The 18,270-nt window shown below is 37.7% G+C and overlaps 1 protein-coding gene across 1 annotated transcript; it reads right to left on the minus strand.

The window, feature by feature from the left end:
- Positions 1-1,509: 1,509 nt before the first annotated feature.
- Positions 1,510-8,247, minus strand: LOC132253674 (lysine-rich arabinogalactan protein 19-like). The gene is made up of 3 exons (XM_059736576.1): positions 7,881-8,247; positions 2,058-2,104; positions 1,510-1,584 (listed from the first exon to the last, which is right to left on the minus strand). The coding sequence occupies exons 1-3, from the start codon at positions 8,245-8,247 to the stop codon at positions 1,510-1,512; spliced, it is 489 nt and encodes a 162-aa protein (XP_059592559.1).
- Between the last annotated feature and the right edge of the window lie 10,023 nt (positions 8,248-18,270).

An 18,270-nucleotide genomic window follows, 5' to 3' on the forward strand; every position in this document is an offset into this window, starting at 1 on the left:
AATTTTGTTCTTCAATGATACAATCTCCTATCTCCGCAATTTCCATTCATGCAAATCATCTTCCTCAAATATATTCTTGTATATTTGATTTTCACGATTATAGTATCTCCATTATATGAATTCTTCTTTTATCTCTCTCAAATATATTATTGTATATAAATAAAATATATTCTTTATATATTTTATTTTCAAAATTATAATATTTCCAAATCTATATGATACTTTACTTTAAATAACCAATCAAATTTATGGTTTGAAATTTCAAATTAAGAATCCAAACATATATCATTGGTTTATAACACCTTGATTTAGAAATAAATGTAAAATAGTAACTTATCTTTTAATAATCCAAAATATTTACTATATCATTTCAAAATATTTAATGTTTGATGCACTTTTTTCCAATAATACCCTCCTTCCTACCGACTAAACCTACCACATATGTTTTTTTTAATTAATTAAAAAAAAAAACCCAAAAGAGCATGTCAGATTCTCAGTTGTTATTTTCCTTTTCTATTTTTCCTTTTTTTTTTAGGCTAGAAGAAAAGTTATCCAAGCTCATGTTAAGATGTCTGATAAATCCTTTTTCTCTATCCATGTTTGTGCATTTTCCAATTTTGGTTAAGTTGTGTTTTCGAGTTGCTAACAGCTGCCTCCCTCGTGTTTTTGTGCCAACAAATGACACCTTTATTGCTTCAAAATTGTTCAAAAGAACGTATTTGTAATACTTTTTTGTTACTGAAGATAGTTCCTGATCATTTTATAGTTAATGACAAGAACCAATTGTGATCTTGATCACAGCCAGGGGTTCTATGATCGAAAATCAGGATGCCATTGATGTTGCCATTGTAGGAATTCCATTGGTGATCAGGGTTTTACTATTTTGGTCAGGCACGAGGTGGAATCAGAAAGGTTCATTTTCCTTGTACAAATGTATCTTAAGCTCACAATGGTAGCGCATGGCTGGGGGAAAGTTGGCCAATGAACAAGTAAAAAAAAAAAAAAAAGGAATAAACCATCTAATGTTTATGTGATTGAATCAGGGTTTTATTGCATGTTGTATGCACTTTCTTCTTGTACATCAATCTGAAGTTATGTATATGATTGTTAAGTTTTTTATACATAGATGACAAACATATGTTTGAATCTAGTTTAAGTTTTTGCCTTATTGGCTATTTGTTTCTGCCGCCCTATCAATGTGGAAGTTAAGAGAATAACCATCCTAATTGAAAGGTAAAGCACCTAATCTCTTGGTCTAGAATCATCTCTATGTTGTATTTTATTTTTCTATCATTCAATAAATCTAATGGTTTTTTGCATGAACTCCTCATGAGCTTCCATCTTTGGTTTTCTATCTTTGGTGGGTGATGGTGCTTTAACATTTTAGTGAGCTTTTGACTCGACTAAACCCAAATGATGGGTCTTGAAGTAGCCATTAGTTTGGCTTCCCAGATGCATAATTGTTACCGAGCAGAGGCAATTAGTTCTTGATGGCATGGTATAGCTCAATCAGGCAAGTGCAACTCTAGCAAGAACATCATGCAAATGGAGAACATCTTGCAAAGGCCCTGTATCATAAAACACCTAAGCAACTTGAGAACATTAGCCATAAATGATGTAATATTGGAATATAATTTGAAGCACATGAAGAAATATCATATCAATTATTATCCACCTTAGTGTAACAACACAGGCACTACTCTACATTAGCTAGCCATAAATGATTTAAAGTTTATTGAAGGTGACACTCTTTATCTTTCATTTTTTTCATCTCCGGTGCTGATATCAAGTGATTATTTGTATTTGATATCCAATACTAACACTTCTCCAATCATATCGAGGAAAAAAAATCTTTGTATGTTGCATAAGCTTCTAAAGCTACCACCAATACAACCACAATGAAGCCACTCAACCATCTTTATCCATTTTCAACCTTGAAACACTGCCTTCCTCCTCATTGATACCCTTCTTAGCATTTCTTGATTCATTCACATTTCCTTTTTTATCAGCCTCGCCTTTTTCATCTTTGGATTTTGGCATTCTCTAGAAAACCTTACCAGCCCTTGACTGTTGACCAATATCTTCATATGATCCTTCTTGAATCCTACCATGACATAAACAAATGAGACAAAAAAGAAAAAAAACAAGCTGATAGCCATGATTGAGAAAGGTGATTTCCTTAAACAGAAGCATTTTCTAATCTTATTTGAAAGGAAACTAATCACTCATCCAATTCAAAACAGAAAGTGCAATATATCCAACACCCACATAAAAGGAAATAAATTACAATACCTTAATCTATCTTAGAGAAAAAGTATTATTCTTTTCATAGGCTTTTTGAAAATAGTAATTGGTTAGTTTTTATCGAATTCCATATCTAGATTGTTGGATATGTGTGATTAAATTTAAACAGTTAAAATGATGGTATGAATGAATAGGATCAAAATACAATTTAAAAGAGCATAAATCAATGAGATTTAGAGGTGTGTATGTGACATTACCTAATTAATTATGACTTTATGATATTTACTAAAAAAATTATTTTTGGATACTATAATATAACCTATTTTTTGTTTTTGACATTTAATAACTCTACTTAATTCTTATTGTTTTTTTCATTTCATACTCTTGCAAATATCACTCACTACATCATAAAACAATTTTAAACTCCCAACTTCCCTTTAAACCAAAACCAAGAAAATGACACCATTTAAATGCCTCTCATTTTTTTTCATTAGCGGCTGCTCTCATGCTTTCATCATCGGATATATGATGAAAAAGTAAGCAACAAAAAGATAGTACCTAAGCATAAAAAAGGTAGACCTAAGCAACAAAAACATGGTACCTAAAGCTTAAAAAGGTAGCACCTAAACAACAAAAATGTGGTACCTATACAAAAGAATGTCATACTTATCCAAATTGTCTATGACATTAATGAAATTGAACATATAATACCTATGTCAATAAGTTCTAGATTTATTTCAAGTGATCATGAAACAATGGATTTGATCAATCTTCAATGACAAAGGTAGTACCTAAGCAGTAAAAAGGTAGCACCTAAGGTTAAAAAGGATAGTACCTAAGGTTAAAAAAAATAGTACCTAAAGTTCAAAAAGGTACTACATAGGCAGTGAAAAGGTAGTACCTAAGTTTTAAAAAGATAGTACCTAAAGTTAAAAAATGTAGTACCTAAAGTTCAAAAAGGTACGAAATAGGTAGTAGTACCTAAGTTTAGAAAAGATTGTACCTAAAGTTAAAAAATGTAGTACCTAAAGTTCAAAAAGGTAGTACAAGGTACTGAAAAGGTAGTACCTAAGTTTTAAAAAATAGTATCTAAGCATAAAAAAGGTAGAACCTAAGTAACAAAAGGTTTAAATTGTCCATGACATAAATGGATTTGGATATATAATACCTATATCAATAAGTTTCAAATTTATTTCAGGTGGTCATGAAACAATGGATTCGATCATGCTTCAATGGCAAAGGTAGTACCTAAGCAACAAAAATGTAGTACCTAAGGTTCAGAAAGGTAATTCCTAATTAAAAAAAAAAATGTAGCACCTAAACAACAAAAATCTAGTGCCTAACCATAAAAAAGGTAGTTGATTCTTTTAGCTTGACTTCCCCAGCCGGATCTTTTAATCAAAAACATTTATAAAACCTATGACCTTATACTGGCATAGCAAAGCTACTGTAGTATAGCAGTTCTAGGGTCGAACTCAGGGATGGGTTTTCACTCTACCAATGATAGACTCTAAATTAGAAATTGATTCTGATGATTTCCTTTAGCACAAACTTGAAATTTAAAAGAAATTAAAATTGTTTTGAAAGTGGTGATTTAAACTAAACTCACATAGAACTAAGTAAAAAGTGGAAGAAAGAAAGTCTCTCGGAGATAAAGGTTGCTAGGTTCAAGTTCTAGATGCAAAGTGGAAAATTCCGGATTTTTCTCCTCGCATTGGGGATTTAACCTATAGTTATTTCCCGAACCGGTATAGGTTTGACAATGAAGTTTTAATCCATAAAAAATCATTAGAGATGGTAGTCAAGGTCCATTAATGACTTAAGACACTATGGACTATCACCTTAAATCACTTTCCACTGGCTCGTACATGATAACTAATGGACTGATATGGATCTAGCAATAAGCATCCATAGAGACCTTAAGCTTACCATGTATTGGCCAGTCAAAGTGATCCTAAGGGTTTTAAGGCAAAAACCTTGGCTTTAAAAGCCATTTATGGACTCCAACTACCTGAATTCAATGCACGGAAACTTTCCACCTTTTAATCTGGACTTTTCACCTAGCTTCCTTCACTCCAAGAAACTAAATGTTTAGCCTCTCATCCTCTGGGAAAACATCCTCAGAGGGTGTTTGGCTTGCAAGAAAATAGAAAATAGAAGAGAAAAGAAAGTAAAAGAGATCTCTGTATTTCACTAAGTAACAAATTTACAATAGTTGGTCTCCTGGAGAAAGCTCCCCGACGAAGATCTATATTCAGTGATTACAAGAGAATTTATATAGGAAGGTAGTTTTACCCTTCCTTGGATACTTCCTAGCTAAGGAATTACATGGTTGGTTGAATACAAGGAGAAAATGGAAATTTAAACACAAAAATATCAGAAGAAAAAGAGTCGGCAAAAATATCCAATTTTCGCACGCTGAGTTCCAATTTCGCATGTTGGTTTGAGGTGTGCGAAAATTTCGCACAGTGGACTGAGGATTTCGCACCTTAAACAGTGGTGTGCGAAATTGTTCCTCAGCTTGATGCAGTTGTCTTCCGAAGTCCATATCTTCCTCATTTCAGCTCCAAATCATATATGGTTTGAACCGTTGGATTTTTGACTTTCTGAGCTTCGAAATGGTATATAGAATGCAGAAAATGGACTTCGGGAAGTGCTCCAAAAGTGCACTAAAAGACTGCAGCTGTGTCCCCTGTTTTCATCCCCTGTTTTCTTCTTCTCCATTGTTTCTCCCTTGTAAACTTTGAACGATTAAGGCAAAGGATTATGAGGCTCCATAGCTTGATTTCTTCATAAATTTAAGCTTTCAAAAGCTTTGCCCTAAACTATAAATAGCTCTCCCTCATTCTTAAATTGCTTTGGTGAGCATAAAGCTATCAAAAAGCACCAAAACTTAACACAATTGTTAGAAACGATTGCAAGGGCTCCTAACATGCTAATTGGGTTAAAAGGTAATAATTACTACTCAATGGTGTTTAGAAGAGCTAATTACAAGCTACAAAATAGCATGTTTTGAGTAGTAATCACTCCCCCCAACCGACATATTGCTAGTCCCTTAGCAATTAAGGAGAGGAAAACTAAGCAAACGTAATAATATATATAAAAGAGGTCATGCAATTCATTCCAAAAAATAATTGAGTGGCATGACTGATATCAAAACACATCTCACATGGTGAACTAAAGATATGAAGATTCAAAATGCAATAGGAGTTGTCCAAGCTAAAAACTTAAACAAAAAGTACAAAGAGTGTAGATTATGCAATTAAGTATCAAAAGAATCTCTACTCTCAAGGTTCCAAATCAAACTCTTCCATAATAAGCTAAGTGTTAATGAAATTAGCTTCCGGATATAGTATATACAACTATCCTCACCCTCCAACCTAAGCTTTTCTCGGATATTGGTAACATTAACCAACTCTTAATAGGTTAAGAACGCACCTTCTTATTCGCAATTCTTTTTACTTACTAAACTTAACCAATTCACCCATGTAGCAAGCAGAGGATCGATGACTCCCAACCAATTAAGGTTTAGGGCATCGGGTTTTAAAGGCTTTCGCCACCCCTTCGGATCATACTTAGGTTTCAAGGAAAGAATAGAAGCTTATTCTCTTTTTCTTTTTCTAAGACTCATTGGTCTTTATGAGGTGTCCCAACACTATTAAAAAGAGGTTAAGTAATAAACCAAGTCAAAATTTTCCTAAGCTTAGAAAGTGAGAAAGTTTTACATTTTATATCCGGGATCTAATGTGCACAGTGTGTGTAAAGCTCGAAATGGAAGAAGAAAGTTCAAAATCAAAGAGGCTTCAATAGATTATCAACTTTGAAAGCATAAAACAAACTCTAAGACTTAAATAATTAAGTTAAAACTCGACTTATCCTATTTTATTTTTGAGAAATTATCTTTAACAACCAGAGAGAATGATTCAAAAAACTTTAAAAAATTTTAAAATTTAAGCAAAAATTAACTAAAATACCAAAATAACTTAATATTGACAACAAAACTTCCTTTCTCAATTCTCCCCCCCCAACCAAGTTGAACATTGTCCCCAATGTTTCAAAAGCGATTAAAAATAAAGGGAGGAAGTGGTACCTCCTGAGTGAGAGAAAGTCTGAGTGTAAAGGAGGTATGCAGTACCTTAAACCACATGTTCCAAGGACAAAAGAGTAATGAGAAAAGGGAATATAATCAAAAAGGATATATATATATATATATATATATATATATATATATATATATTACTTGAAAAAGAAATATACAATGTATGATTTCAAGTACTATTTCCAATCCCAATTTATAACACATGCAAAAGATGGGATTTACAAGTCTAAAATAAAAAGTAAAACATAAAAAGATCAGATATGAGTGGGGTCATGTGATGGCTCTGCTCTGATCTCCTCCTCTGGTATAGGCTGCTCAGCTGGCAAGCTCTCCTCATCTGGCACTAGAGGCTCGGATGGTGCAGACCTATCATGCCCAAGAGGGGTCTGCATACTCAGATGCTGCTGAATCTGATGAAGGATCGTGGTATGCTGGGCCTGAGTAGCGATGATCTGATCCTGGTGTGCCCGAATAGTGGCCATCTGGTGGATAATAGAATCCTGAGCAGTGCTCAGTGTCCGCAATGAACGCTCTAAGCCTCTGAATTCTGTAAGAGAAATGGTGACAGTGGGCTCAGATGGAGGAGGAGGTGCTGGGGTAGCTGGCGCTGCTGGTGGAGCACCCTGAGTGATAGGGGAGGTAGAATGTATAGCCTTGGGCATGTGCACTGAAGGATGTGCTGCAGGGGCAGGAGGTGGTGTCTCTGTGAGAATCTCATCCTGCTGGGCCTGAGGTATCTGCTCATCTCGGGGTAGCTCTGGAGGTGCATGTACAGCTGGGGCTCCCTGAGGTGCAAAGTAGGCTACCAAGTGATGCCATTTGTCGAGAGAGAAGTCCTCTCGGCAATGGCGGCGCCTCTCAAGACGGGGCTCTTCAGGATAGCCCAAGTGCTCTAAAATCTGGCAGAGGAGCCTCGGAAATAGTAATGGGATGCCATCTGCCCTCTGAAGCTTCTTCTGATGGACTTTCTCTTCAAAATGAAGAAGAGAAGTCATAATCAAATGATGAGGGCCGAAGAAATAGCCCTCAGAAATCCTGAATAATGCCTCAAGTATAGCTCCTCTCCTCTGAACCTTATGCTGAAGGGGGAATAGGTTGGCACGCAGGAGCACATCAATGAGGAGCATCCCAGATGGAAGCTCTCTCCTGGTCAATACCGAGGCTGTAGAAGTCCCCCTGGACAAAATGCGGACCATGTCACTCTGAGAGAATGAGGACCACTCCCTGAAATCTGCCTGAAATACGGGCTCATAAGGTATATGGAGGGCCTCAGCAATGTGACGAGCTCCAATGGCACCCTGACGTCCGTCTATAGTAAACTGGATGAGGGTAGGATTGCGGAGACCTCGAGTAGTCATAGATTGATAAAAATCTATAACTACTCTGGGATAGTAGAATTGCCTAGGAGTGAGAAAAGACTCCATGTGATACCTCTGCAGCAGTCGGAATGAATCTCTGAGCTCTGGCTGCTGTCTGAGGGCCTCTATATCAAAATAGGTCTCAGAATGGAAGGGTCGATCTCTGCAATCCAGGTTACCCTCAATCGGCGGTCCAGCTATCATGGGACGCCTGATAATGGCCTCGGGAGGCATGTCGACTGGAATCCGAGGTTCCTCTGTAGCTGGTTGTGGCTGAGGTACGTGGGATGGCTCTCCAGGACCCGAGAACCTGGACCTTTTCGCAGGGGGCCGAGAAATAGGGCTCGTGGCCTGTTCGACTGGTGGCACAGGGTCCGCGGGTGGCCCCCGGGTGGGGTATCGGCGCTGAGAAGGAGCTTCCCCCTCAGATGGGGGAATGGCCGGGGCCTGAACGGGAGGTGAAGGTGCGGCTCCCATGGCGGCTCGCTGTGGCCGAGGTGTCGGTGAGGATGGGGAGGCGGAAAGGCCTCCTCTGGTCTTCGCCATGGCCGAAATGAAGGGAGATGGGTGTTCGAGATTCCAGAGGTTTTTCAGCTGGTGCTTAGGAGAGTCCTTTGAGCTTCTGGACTTCAGGGGTTTATATAGGAATGAGGTATGAGGTTTAAGGGGTTTCTGATCTTTTAAAATTTTCCAAGGCAATCGAAAAGTCGTTTTTGGACGTTAGGCACAATTTCGGGGGTAAAATTTTAATTTAAAAGTCGGTTTTAAATTTTTAGAAGTTAAAATTTTACCGTGCGAAATTTTCGCACCTTGGCCTGCAAATTTCGCACATTGGAATTGGGTGTGCGAAAATGGCACCCTTTTTACTGATGATTTCGCACGTTAAAAGGAGGTGTGCGAAATTTTCGCACCTTGAATAGTGGTGTGCGAAATTTTCGCACACTATTTCGCACAGTGCGAAAATCAGCTTGAGGTGTGCGAAATTGGCACACGTGTGCCAGGAGAGGATTTCGCACAGTGCGAAAATTTTCGCACCTTCCACAGTGGTGTGCGAAATTGGATTTTAGGAAATTCGCACCTTGAAAAGGGATTTCGCACCTTGAAATTGATTTCGCACCTTGAGGTAGGGGTGTGCGAAAATGGCTTCTTTTGGCCCAAGGATTTCGCACCTTGGTTTTGGGGTGTGCGAAATTTTCGCACCTTAAAATCAGGTGTGCGAAAATTTTGGCACCTTGAAATTGGGTGCTCTGCTTCCTTGGTTTTACTCCCCTGTTCTGCTTTTGAAGAGCTCTCCTCACCTTTCATGATTTTTTTCTGAAATTTATCATGAAAATTGACTTGAATTAAGACAAAATAAACTAAGATTAAAGAAAAATTAAAATATAAAGAAATAAAAATACTAATATAACTATAAAACTATAACAAAAAATTCATGGACTTCTTTAGCCCATGATACCCTGCTTTTCCTCAAAGTTGTGGTGGTTCAAGGAGGTTGATCTCCTCCTTGTCTGTATTGTAAGGCTCTATAAATGGCTTGAGACGATGGCCATTGACTTTGAAGGTTTGATTGCCTGTGGGATTGAATATTTCCACCACTCCGTTGGGATGCACTTCATGAATTATGAAAGGACCCGTCCACCTGGATTTCAATTTTCCCGGAAAAAGATGAAGCTTAGAGTCATAAAGCAAAACTTTTTGTCCTTTGGTAAAATTCTTCTGATTTACCAACTGATCATGCCATTTTTTCAATCTTGCTTTGGCAATTTTTGAATTGAGGTATGCATCATTCCTCAATTCCTCTAATTCATTCAAATCTAAACATCTCTTTAACCCGGCTCTTGACAAATCCATGTTGAGCTTTTTGATTGCCCACCATGCTTTATACTCAATTTCCACTGGAAGGTGACACGCTTTGCCATAAACAAGGCGATAGGGAGACATTCCTAGAATGGTCTTGTAAGCGGTCCTATAAGCCCATAAGGAATCCAGGAGCTTGATAGACCAATCCTTCCTATTCACATTGACCACCTTCATCAATATATTCTTGATCTCACGGTTGGCTAACTCAACTTGGCCACTAGTTTGAGGGTGATAAGGTGTAGCTACCTTGTGCTTAACCCCATATTTGGCTAGAAGAGTCTCAAAAGGTTTATTGCAAAAGTGGGTTCCCCCGTCACTTATAATGGCCTTTGGCACTCCAAATCTTGCAAAGATGTTGTCCTTGAGGAATTTAAGTACCACCTTATGATCATTGCTCCTACATGGGATTGCTTCTACCCACTTAGAGACATAATCCACTCCTACCAAGATGTAGGAATGTCCAAATGACATTGGAAATGGTCCCATAAAGTCTATACCCCAGACATCAAAGATATCCACTATTAAGATGGGGTTCAAGGGCATCATATTTCGGCGTGTTAGCTTACCAAGCCTTTGACACCGATCACATGCCTTACACATAGTATGGGCATCCTTGAAAAGAGAGGGCCACCAGAAGCCTGATTGGATCACTTTCATAGCTGTTTTCTGGGAGGCAAAATGACCTCCACATGCATTATCATGGCAATGGGAAAGAATTCCCGATTGCTCTTGCTCAGGAACACATTTCCTTATAATTTGATCTGCACAATATTTGAAAAGAAAAGGTTCCTCCCAATAATAGGCATGGATCTTAGCCAAGAAATGCCTCTTGTCTTGAGCACTCCACTCACTTGGTACTTCTCCAGTAACCAAAAAGTTTGCAATGTGAGAATACCATGGAGCTACATCTACTGACATGAGAGACTCCTCAGGGAAGTCATCATTGATAGGTAGACCATGTGAGTCATGTGCTATCACTAGTCTGGACAAGTGGTCAGCTACCACATTTTCTACCCCCTTTTTATCCCTGATTTGGAGATTGAATTCTTGGAGCAAAAGAATCCATCTTATCAATCTTGCCTTGGCATCCTGCTTGATTAGCAAGTACTTCAAAGCAGAATGGTCAGTGAACACTACTATAAAGGACCCTACCAAATAAGCACGAAACTTATCCAAGGCAAAAACTACAGCCAACAACTCCTTCTCAGTAGTTGTGTAGTTCTTTTGAGCCTCATTCAAAGTTCTGCTTGCATAATAGATCACATAGGGCTTTCCATCTTCTCTTTGCCCTAAAACAGCCCCCATAGCAAGATCACTTGAATCACACATTACCTCGAAAGGTAATTTCCAATTTGGGGCTCTCACTATTGGTGCAGTTGTGAGGAATTGCTTCAATTCCTCAAAACTTCTCTGACACTTCTCATCCCACACAAACTTGGCATCCTTTACCAAAAGCTCACACAGGGGTTTTGAGATTTTTGAGAAATCCTTAATAAACCTCCTGTAGAATCCTGCATGTCCAAGGAATTGCCTAATTCCTTTAACATTTGTGGGAGGTGGCAACTTAACAATAAGTTCCACCTTTGCCTTATCTACCTCAATGCCATTTTTGGAGATGATATGTCCTAAGACAATTCCTTTTTGTACCATAAAATGGCACTTCTCCCAATTTAGCACTAGGTCTTTCTCAATACATCTATGGAGAACAGCTTCTAAATGCATCAAACACTCCTCATAAGAACTTCCATATACAGTGATATCATCCATGAAAACTTCCATGATACGTTCAACCATATCACTGAAGATGCTTAGCATGCATCTTTGGAAAGTTGCAGGAGCATTACATAGACCAAAGGGCATTCTCCTATATGCAAAAGTACCAAAGAGACAAGTGAAGGTTGTTTTCTCTTGATCTTCCAAATCAATTTCTATTTGGAAGTACCCTGAATAACCATCTAGAAAACAATAGAAAGGATGTCCTGAGACTCTCTCAAGGACTTGGTCCATGAAAGGCAGTGGAAAATGGTCCTTCCTAGTTACTGAATTCAACCTCCTATAGTCTATACACACCCTCCATCCTGAAGTAGGACGTGTAGAGACTTCTTCCCCTTTCTCATTCTGGATCACAGTGATTCCAGATTTCTTTGGGACTACTTGGGTGGGACTCACCCACAAGCTGTCTGAAATGGGATAGATGATCCCAGCTTGAAGTAGCTTCAAAACTTCATTCCTCACCACCTCTTGCATGTGAGGATTCAGTCTCCTTTGGGGTTGCCTCACTGGTTTTGCATCATCCTCCATATAAATATGATGGGTGCAAACCAAAGGGCTAATCCCTTTCAAATCAGAAATTTGCCATCCAATGGCTTTCTTACATTTTCTGAGGACTCCTAAAAGACTATCCTCTTTATCACTATTGAGGGTTGAGGCAACCACTACTGGACATTTTTCATCATCCTCCAAGTATGCATACTTCAACTCCACAGGAAGTGGCTTTAAAATAAGCTTTGGAGGGTCCTCCACAGCAACTCCTTGTGAGTCTTCCTGGTTGAACAGTGGCAAGATCTCTTCCCGTCTCCTCCAAAGAGACATAATGGCTAGCACATCAGAGGGTTCAGGGAACCCATCTTCAAGGACTTCCAGGTTTTCATTCAAGCTCTCCTCTAAACTCTTGTCACAGTGCTCTTCAACCAAAGTGTTGATCAAGCATACTTCCTCAAATCCTTCTTCCTCTTCAGGGTAAAGATGCCTCTTACATAAGTGGAATATGTTTACTTCCAAAGTCATGTTTCCAAATGTGAGCTGCATCACCCCATTCCTACAGTTAACGATGACATTTGAGGTAGCTAGAAAAGGCCTCCCTAGGATGATTGGCACATAATTTTCTTCTTTGACAGAGGAATCAGTATCAAGCACCACAAAATCCACAGGATAGTAGAATTTGTCCACTTGAACTAGAACATCCTCTATCACACCCCTTGGGATTTTGACTGACCTATCAGCTAAAGAGAGGGTCATGGCTGTAGGCTTTAATCCTCCAAGTCCCAGTTGTTTATAAACAGAGTATGGGAGCAAATTCACACTTGCTCCCAAATCTAATAAAGCTTTTTCCACATGTGTCCCTCCAATGTTGACTGATATGGTGGGACATCCCGGGTCTTTATACTTAACTGGGGACTTACTCTGGATGATAGCACTCACTTGCTCAGTGAGGAATGCATTCTTTGTCACCTGTAAACCTCTCTTGACTGTGCACAAGTCCTTTAGAAACTTTGCATATGTGGGGACTTGCTTGATCATATCAAGTAAAGGTATATTCGCCTTCACTTGCCTCAGCACTTCAAGAATTTCTGATGAATTCTTGACTTCTTTCTTTCCATGTAAAGCTTGAGGAAAAGGGGGAGGCATATGTTTCTTCATCATATCCTCCTTAATCACTATCCTTGGTTCTTCCTTAATGCTTGATTTGGATGCACTTTTCTTCCCACTCTGCTCTTCTTGGTTTTTGCCCTCTTTAATCAAGGGTCCCTTTGATCTGAGTTCTTCATCAGGGCCCAAGTTAGGCAAGGGTTGATCAACCTCCTTTCCACTCCTCAAGGTTATCACAGCTTTGACCTCCCTCAACTTTGAAGAATCCCCCCTCTTGGGTTTCAACTTCATGAACACCCTTAGGATTTTGGCTTGGTTGAGAGGGGAATTTTCCTTTCTCATTCACTGTGTTGAGGTTGGTAAGTCTAGAGATGGAGTACTGAATATTATCTATCTTATGATATAGATCATTTTGCATCCCATCCATTCTCTTATTTAGAGAACTCTCAACATTCTCTATCTTTTGGTGCAATTGGGAGTTGATTGCCCTTTGTTCACCCACAAAGTCATTCATGACTTTACTTAGGTTTGCAATGGCTTGCTCCACTGAAGATGGTTGTTGAGGTGCTTGGGTTTGGCCTTGTGGTTGGTATGGAGGTGGTCTTGGTTTCCAAGAAAAATTTGGGTGGTTTCTCCAGCTTGAATTATAGGTGTTACCATAGGGTGCATTGGTGTTAGGCCTAAATTGCCCCACAACATTGGCTTGATCACCTAACATTTCTCTCACGGTTGGCATGGTTGGGCACTCATCTACCACATGATCACATGATTGGCAAATGGTGCATGGCATGGCATGGGCTTGAGTTTCGGAAATAGCTTGGACGTCATGCATCTTTTTCAACTCAAGTTCTTCCAACCTCCTTGCTATTGTTGCCACCTTAGCTTTCATGTCCACATCTTCACTCAACATGTACATTCCAGCCTTTGGATTTTGGGTTTGTTGAGAGGGGAATTTTCCTTTCTCTCTTGAGTTGGGCTCATCCCATCCTTTTGACACCTCAGCCACATAACTTAAAAAGTCCATGGCTTCATCAGGATTCTTACTCATAAAATCTCCCCCACACATGGTCTCAAGAATTTGCTTCATGGAAGAAGACATTCCATCATAAAAATAGCTCACTAAGAGCCATGTATCAAAACCATGATGAGGACAAGCATTGATAGCCTCCATATACCTTTCCCAACACTCATGGAACTTCTCATTTTCTTTTGCAGAAAAGTTTGAGATTTGTCTCTTCAACCCATTAGTCCTATGGGTGGGGAAATATTTTTTCAGAAATTCAGCTTGAAGATCAACCCAATTCCTTACGCTCCTTGGCCTTAAAGAATTAAGCCATATTTTTGCCTTATCCTTCAAAGTAAAAGGGAATAGCTTGAGTCTCATCAAGTCTATTGAAGCTCCTCCCTCTCTAAAAGTATTACATACCTCCTCAAACTCCTTAATGTGAGCATATGGATTCTCACTCTCCATTCCATGGAAAGTTGGTAGGAGGGGTACAATATGGGGTCTTATAACTAACTGCTCAAGAGGGGGCAGAATGCATGAGGGTGCACTCATCCTTGGGGGATGCATTCTATCCCTCATGGATAGGTATGCATTAGGATTACCCCCTTGACCTTGTTGAGAATTCTGATCCTCTGGTGGAGGGTCCATGATATTTACACAGATATCCAACTTTGTGTCTTGAGGATTCTCAATCCTTACTAATCTTCCCTCTTGGTCCCTAATCCAATAGGGCATGCACAAGTTACAATACCTGAAATAAGACAAAAACAACAAAAACAAAAGGAATCTAGAAAAAAGGTTAAAGTTAGGAAGAAAATGAAAATAAAATTAACAACAGGGAAATGAAAGAAAATGAAATTAATGAAAAAGGAATTCACCTAACTTGTGATAAAAATCACAAGTAGCCTCTAAAAGGTTGTATCACTGTATTGTGGCACCATCCCCGGCAACGGCGCCATTTGATTCTTTTAGCTTGACTTCCCCAGCCGGATCTTTTAATCAAAAACATTTATAAAACCTATGACCTTATACTGGCGTAGCAAAGCTACTATAGTATAGCAGTTCTAGGGTCGAACTCAGGGATGGGTTTTCACTCTACCAATGATAGACTCTAAATTAGAAATTGATTCTGATGATTTCCTTTAGCACAAACTTGAAATTTAAAAGAAATTAAAATTGTTTTGAAAGTGGTGATTTAAACTAAACTCACATAGAACTAAGTAAAAAGTGGAAGAAAGAAAGTCTCTCAGAGATAAAGGTTGCTAGGTTCAAGTTCCAGATGCAAAGTGGAAAATTCCGGATTTTTCTCCTCGCATTGGGGATTTAACCTATAGTTATTTCCCGAACCGGTATAGGTTTGACAATGAAGTTTTAATCCATAAAAAATCATTAGAGATGGTAGTCAAGGTCCATTAATGATTTAAGACACTATGGACTATCACCTTGAATCACTTTCCACTGGCTCGTACATGATAACTAATGGACTGATATGGATCTAGCAATAAACATCCACAGAGACCTTAAGCTTACCATGTATTGGCCAGTCAAAGTGATCCTAAGGGTTTTAAGGCAAAAACCTTGGCTTTAAAAGCCATTTATGGACTCCAACTACCTGAATTCAATGCACGGAAACTTTCCACCTTTTAATCTGGACTTTTCACCTAGCTTCCTTCACTCCAAGAAACTAAATGTTTAGCCTCTCATCCTCTGGGAAAACATCCTCAGAGGGTGTTTGGCTTGCAAGAAAATAGAAAATAGAAGAGAAAAGAAAGTAAAAGAGATCTCTGTATTTCACTAAGTAACAAATTTACAATAGTTGGTCTCCTGGAGAAAGCTCCCCGACGAAGATCTATATTCAGTGATTACAAGAGAATTTATATAGGAAGGTAGTTTTACCCTTCCTTGGATACTTCCTAGCTAAGGAATTACATGGTTGGTTGAATACAAGGAGAAAATGGAAATTTAAACACAAAAATATCAGAAGAAAAAGAGTCGGCAAAAATATCCAATTTTCGCACGCTGAGTTCCAATTTCGCATGTTGGTTTGAGGTGTGCGAAAATTTCGCACAGTGGACTGAGGATTTCGCACCTTAAATAGTGGTGTGCGAAATTGTTCCTCAGCTTGATGCAGTTGTCTTCCGAAGTCCATATCTTCCTCATTTCAGCTCCAAATCATATATGGTTTGAACCGTTGGATTCTTGACTTTCTGATCTTCGAAATGGTATATAGAATGCAGAAAATGGACTTCGGGAAGTGCTCCAAAAGTGCACTAAAAGACTGCAGCTGTGTCCCCTATTTTCATCCCCTGTTTTCTTCTTCTCCATTGTTTCTCCCTTGTAAACTTTGAACGATTAAGGCAAAGGATTATGAGGCTCCATAGCTTGATTTCTTCATAAATTTAAGCTTTCAAAAGCTTTGCCCTGAACTATAAATAGCTCTCCCTCATTCTTAAATTGCTTTGGTGAGCATAAAGCTATCAAAAAGCACCAAAACTTAACACAATTGTTAGAAACGATTGCAAGGGCTCCTAACATGCTAATTGGGTTAAAAGGTAATAATTACTACTCAATGGTGTTTAAAAGAGCTAATTACAAGCTACAAAATAGCATGTTTTGAGTAGTAATCAGTAGTACTTAAACTTTAAAAATGTACTACTTGAGCAGTGAAAAGGTAGTGCCTAAGGTTCAAAAATGTAGTACCTAAGATTCAAAAATGTGGTATTTCACCAAATAGAAAGTAGTACCTACACATAAGTTATACTTATCTAAATTGTCAATCATATAAATTGAATTGAACATATAAAACCTATGTTGATAAGTTTCGAACTTATTTCAAGTGGTTATGAAACAATGGATTTGATCATGCTTCAATGACAAAGGTAGTACCTAAGCAGTAGGTAGTACCTAAGGTTCAAAACATACTACCTAAGCAACAAAAAGGTAGTACTTTATGTTTTATTTTATTAAAAGCTAAGGTAATAGAAAGTAGCATAACATTCACATTAAAATAAACATAGTATACTGTATATTCAAAGTTTAGCAAAGTTTAATATTTTATCACCTTCATTCGATAGAAAAATAATAAATTGAAAACCCTATCATCAAATTGCAAAGAAATTATTGAATTAGACCTTGAATCGGTTATGTGTGATCCACCTTGAATTCAAGTTTTTTTGGGCTTTGGCAGGGCATCGGCAGGCTTCGGTCCTTTTTTTTTTTTTTTTTTTGTGAGTTTGTTTGGGTTTTGGATTCTTGGGCTATTTTTATCTCTAATCAATGTTGAACTGGATGTCCTAATAGGGCTTCCCAGCAAAACCAACTCCCCACCATTTTTCCATCAAAAGTATGTAGGGGGCTGGGCTTGAACCTATGCAAGCCTACAAATAATTTTTGCCAGACAAAAACCTAAAAATATCTATTTCAAAAGGAGGCAAGCCATATTTATAATTTTAAAAAGAATGAAAGTTATTTATCTAAAGTAAAGAAAGAATATTTTATGCTTCTAACACAATGGTTTTTTTTTTTTTTTTGTTAATGTGGGTCATTATTACAAATTAAGAATCATTTTTCCCCCTTTAAACCAAGTATCCCATTTATTATTGCCAAAAACATAAATTTTATAATAAAAACAACTGATTTCACCTAGAAATTATTTCATCAAAACTCACCTTAAATCCAAATTAAAATCTCATCTAAATTGAAGTTGTCTAAATTTCAAACTATTCCACTTCTTAAAACTAATTTTTCCCCTAATTTGATATCAAGCACAAACAAAATGAAACCACTTAACATGTTTTATGGATACATTTTCAGCCACACAAATGATAATTTTCCATAGTTGTACCAAATGATTTGAAATTGCAAATTAAGAATCCAAACATATGTGATAAGTTTAGATAAATTCACATATTGGACATATTCTTGTATATTTGATTTCAAAGATTACGTTTGATATCCTAAATTATAGTTTTCCCAAATCTATATGGCATTAGTTTAAATAGCCTATCTAAGATATGAATAGGGGTGCAACTTGGATGGGTTGACCCAACCTAACTCGAACCCATCTTGATGTTTGGGCAGGCTTGGACAATCATTTCAATACTCAAGTTGGGTTTGGGTTAGGTTTTTTCAACTCAAACACAATTTAGGTTGGGTTTAGACAACTTGACTCAAACCATATTTAATGTTTTTATAATATTTATAATGCATATTATCCTATATAATAATCTTCATTTTTTTCTATTTTAAGAAAAAAAATATAAAATTATATTATACCATATATTTTTCATTTTTTTAGAAAAATATATAAATTTATGTTTATTCTTTTTTTTCTT

The sequence above is a fragment of the Vitis vinifera genome, chromosome 4 (assembly GCF_030704535.1).
Source record: "Vitis vinifera cultivar Pinot Noir 40024 chromosome 4, ASM3070453v1".
NCBI classification, from domain to species: domain Eukaryota; kingdom Viridiplantae; phylum Streptophyta; class Magnoliopsida; order Vitales; family Vitaceae; genus Vitis; species Vitis vinifera.

Excerpts from the sequence above, each read along its gene's own strand:
- LOC132253674 (XM_059736576.1), bottom strand. The coding sequence starts at position 8,247 with ATGGCGAAGACCAGAGGAGGCCTTTCCGCCTCCCCATCCTCACCGACA. Across the intron at positions 2,105-7,880 it reads AGCTGGACCGCCGATTGAGG|GATTCAAGAAGGATCATATG; the intron begins GTAACCTGGATT and ends ATGTCATGGTAG. Across the intron at positions 1,585-2,057 it reads TGGTCAACAGTCAAGGGCTG|GTGTTTTATGATACAGGGCC; the intron begins GTAAGGTTTTCT and ends CAAGTTGCTTAG.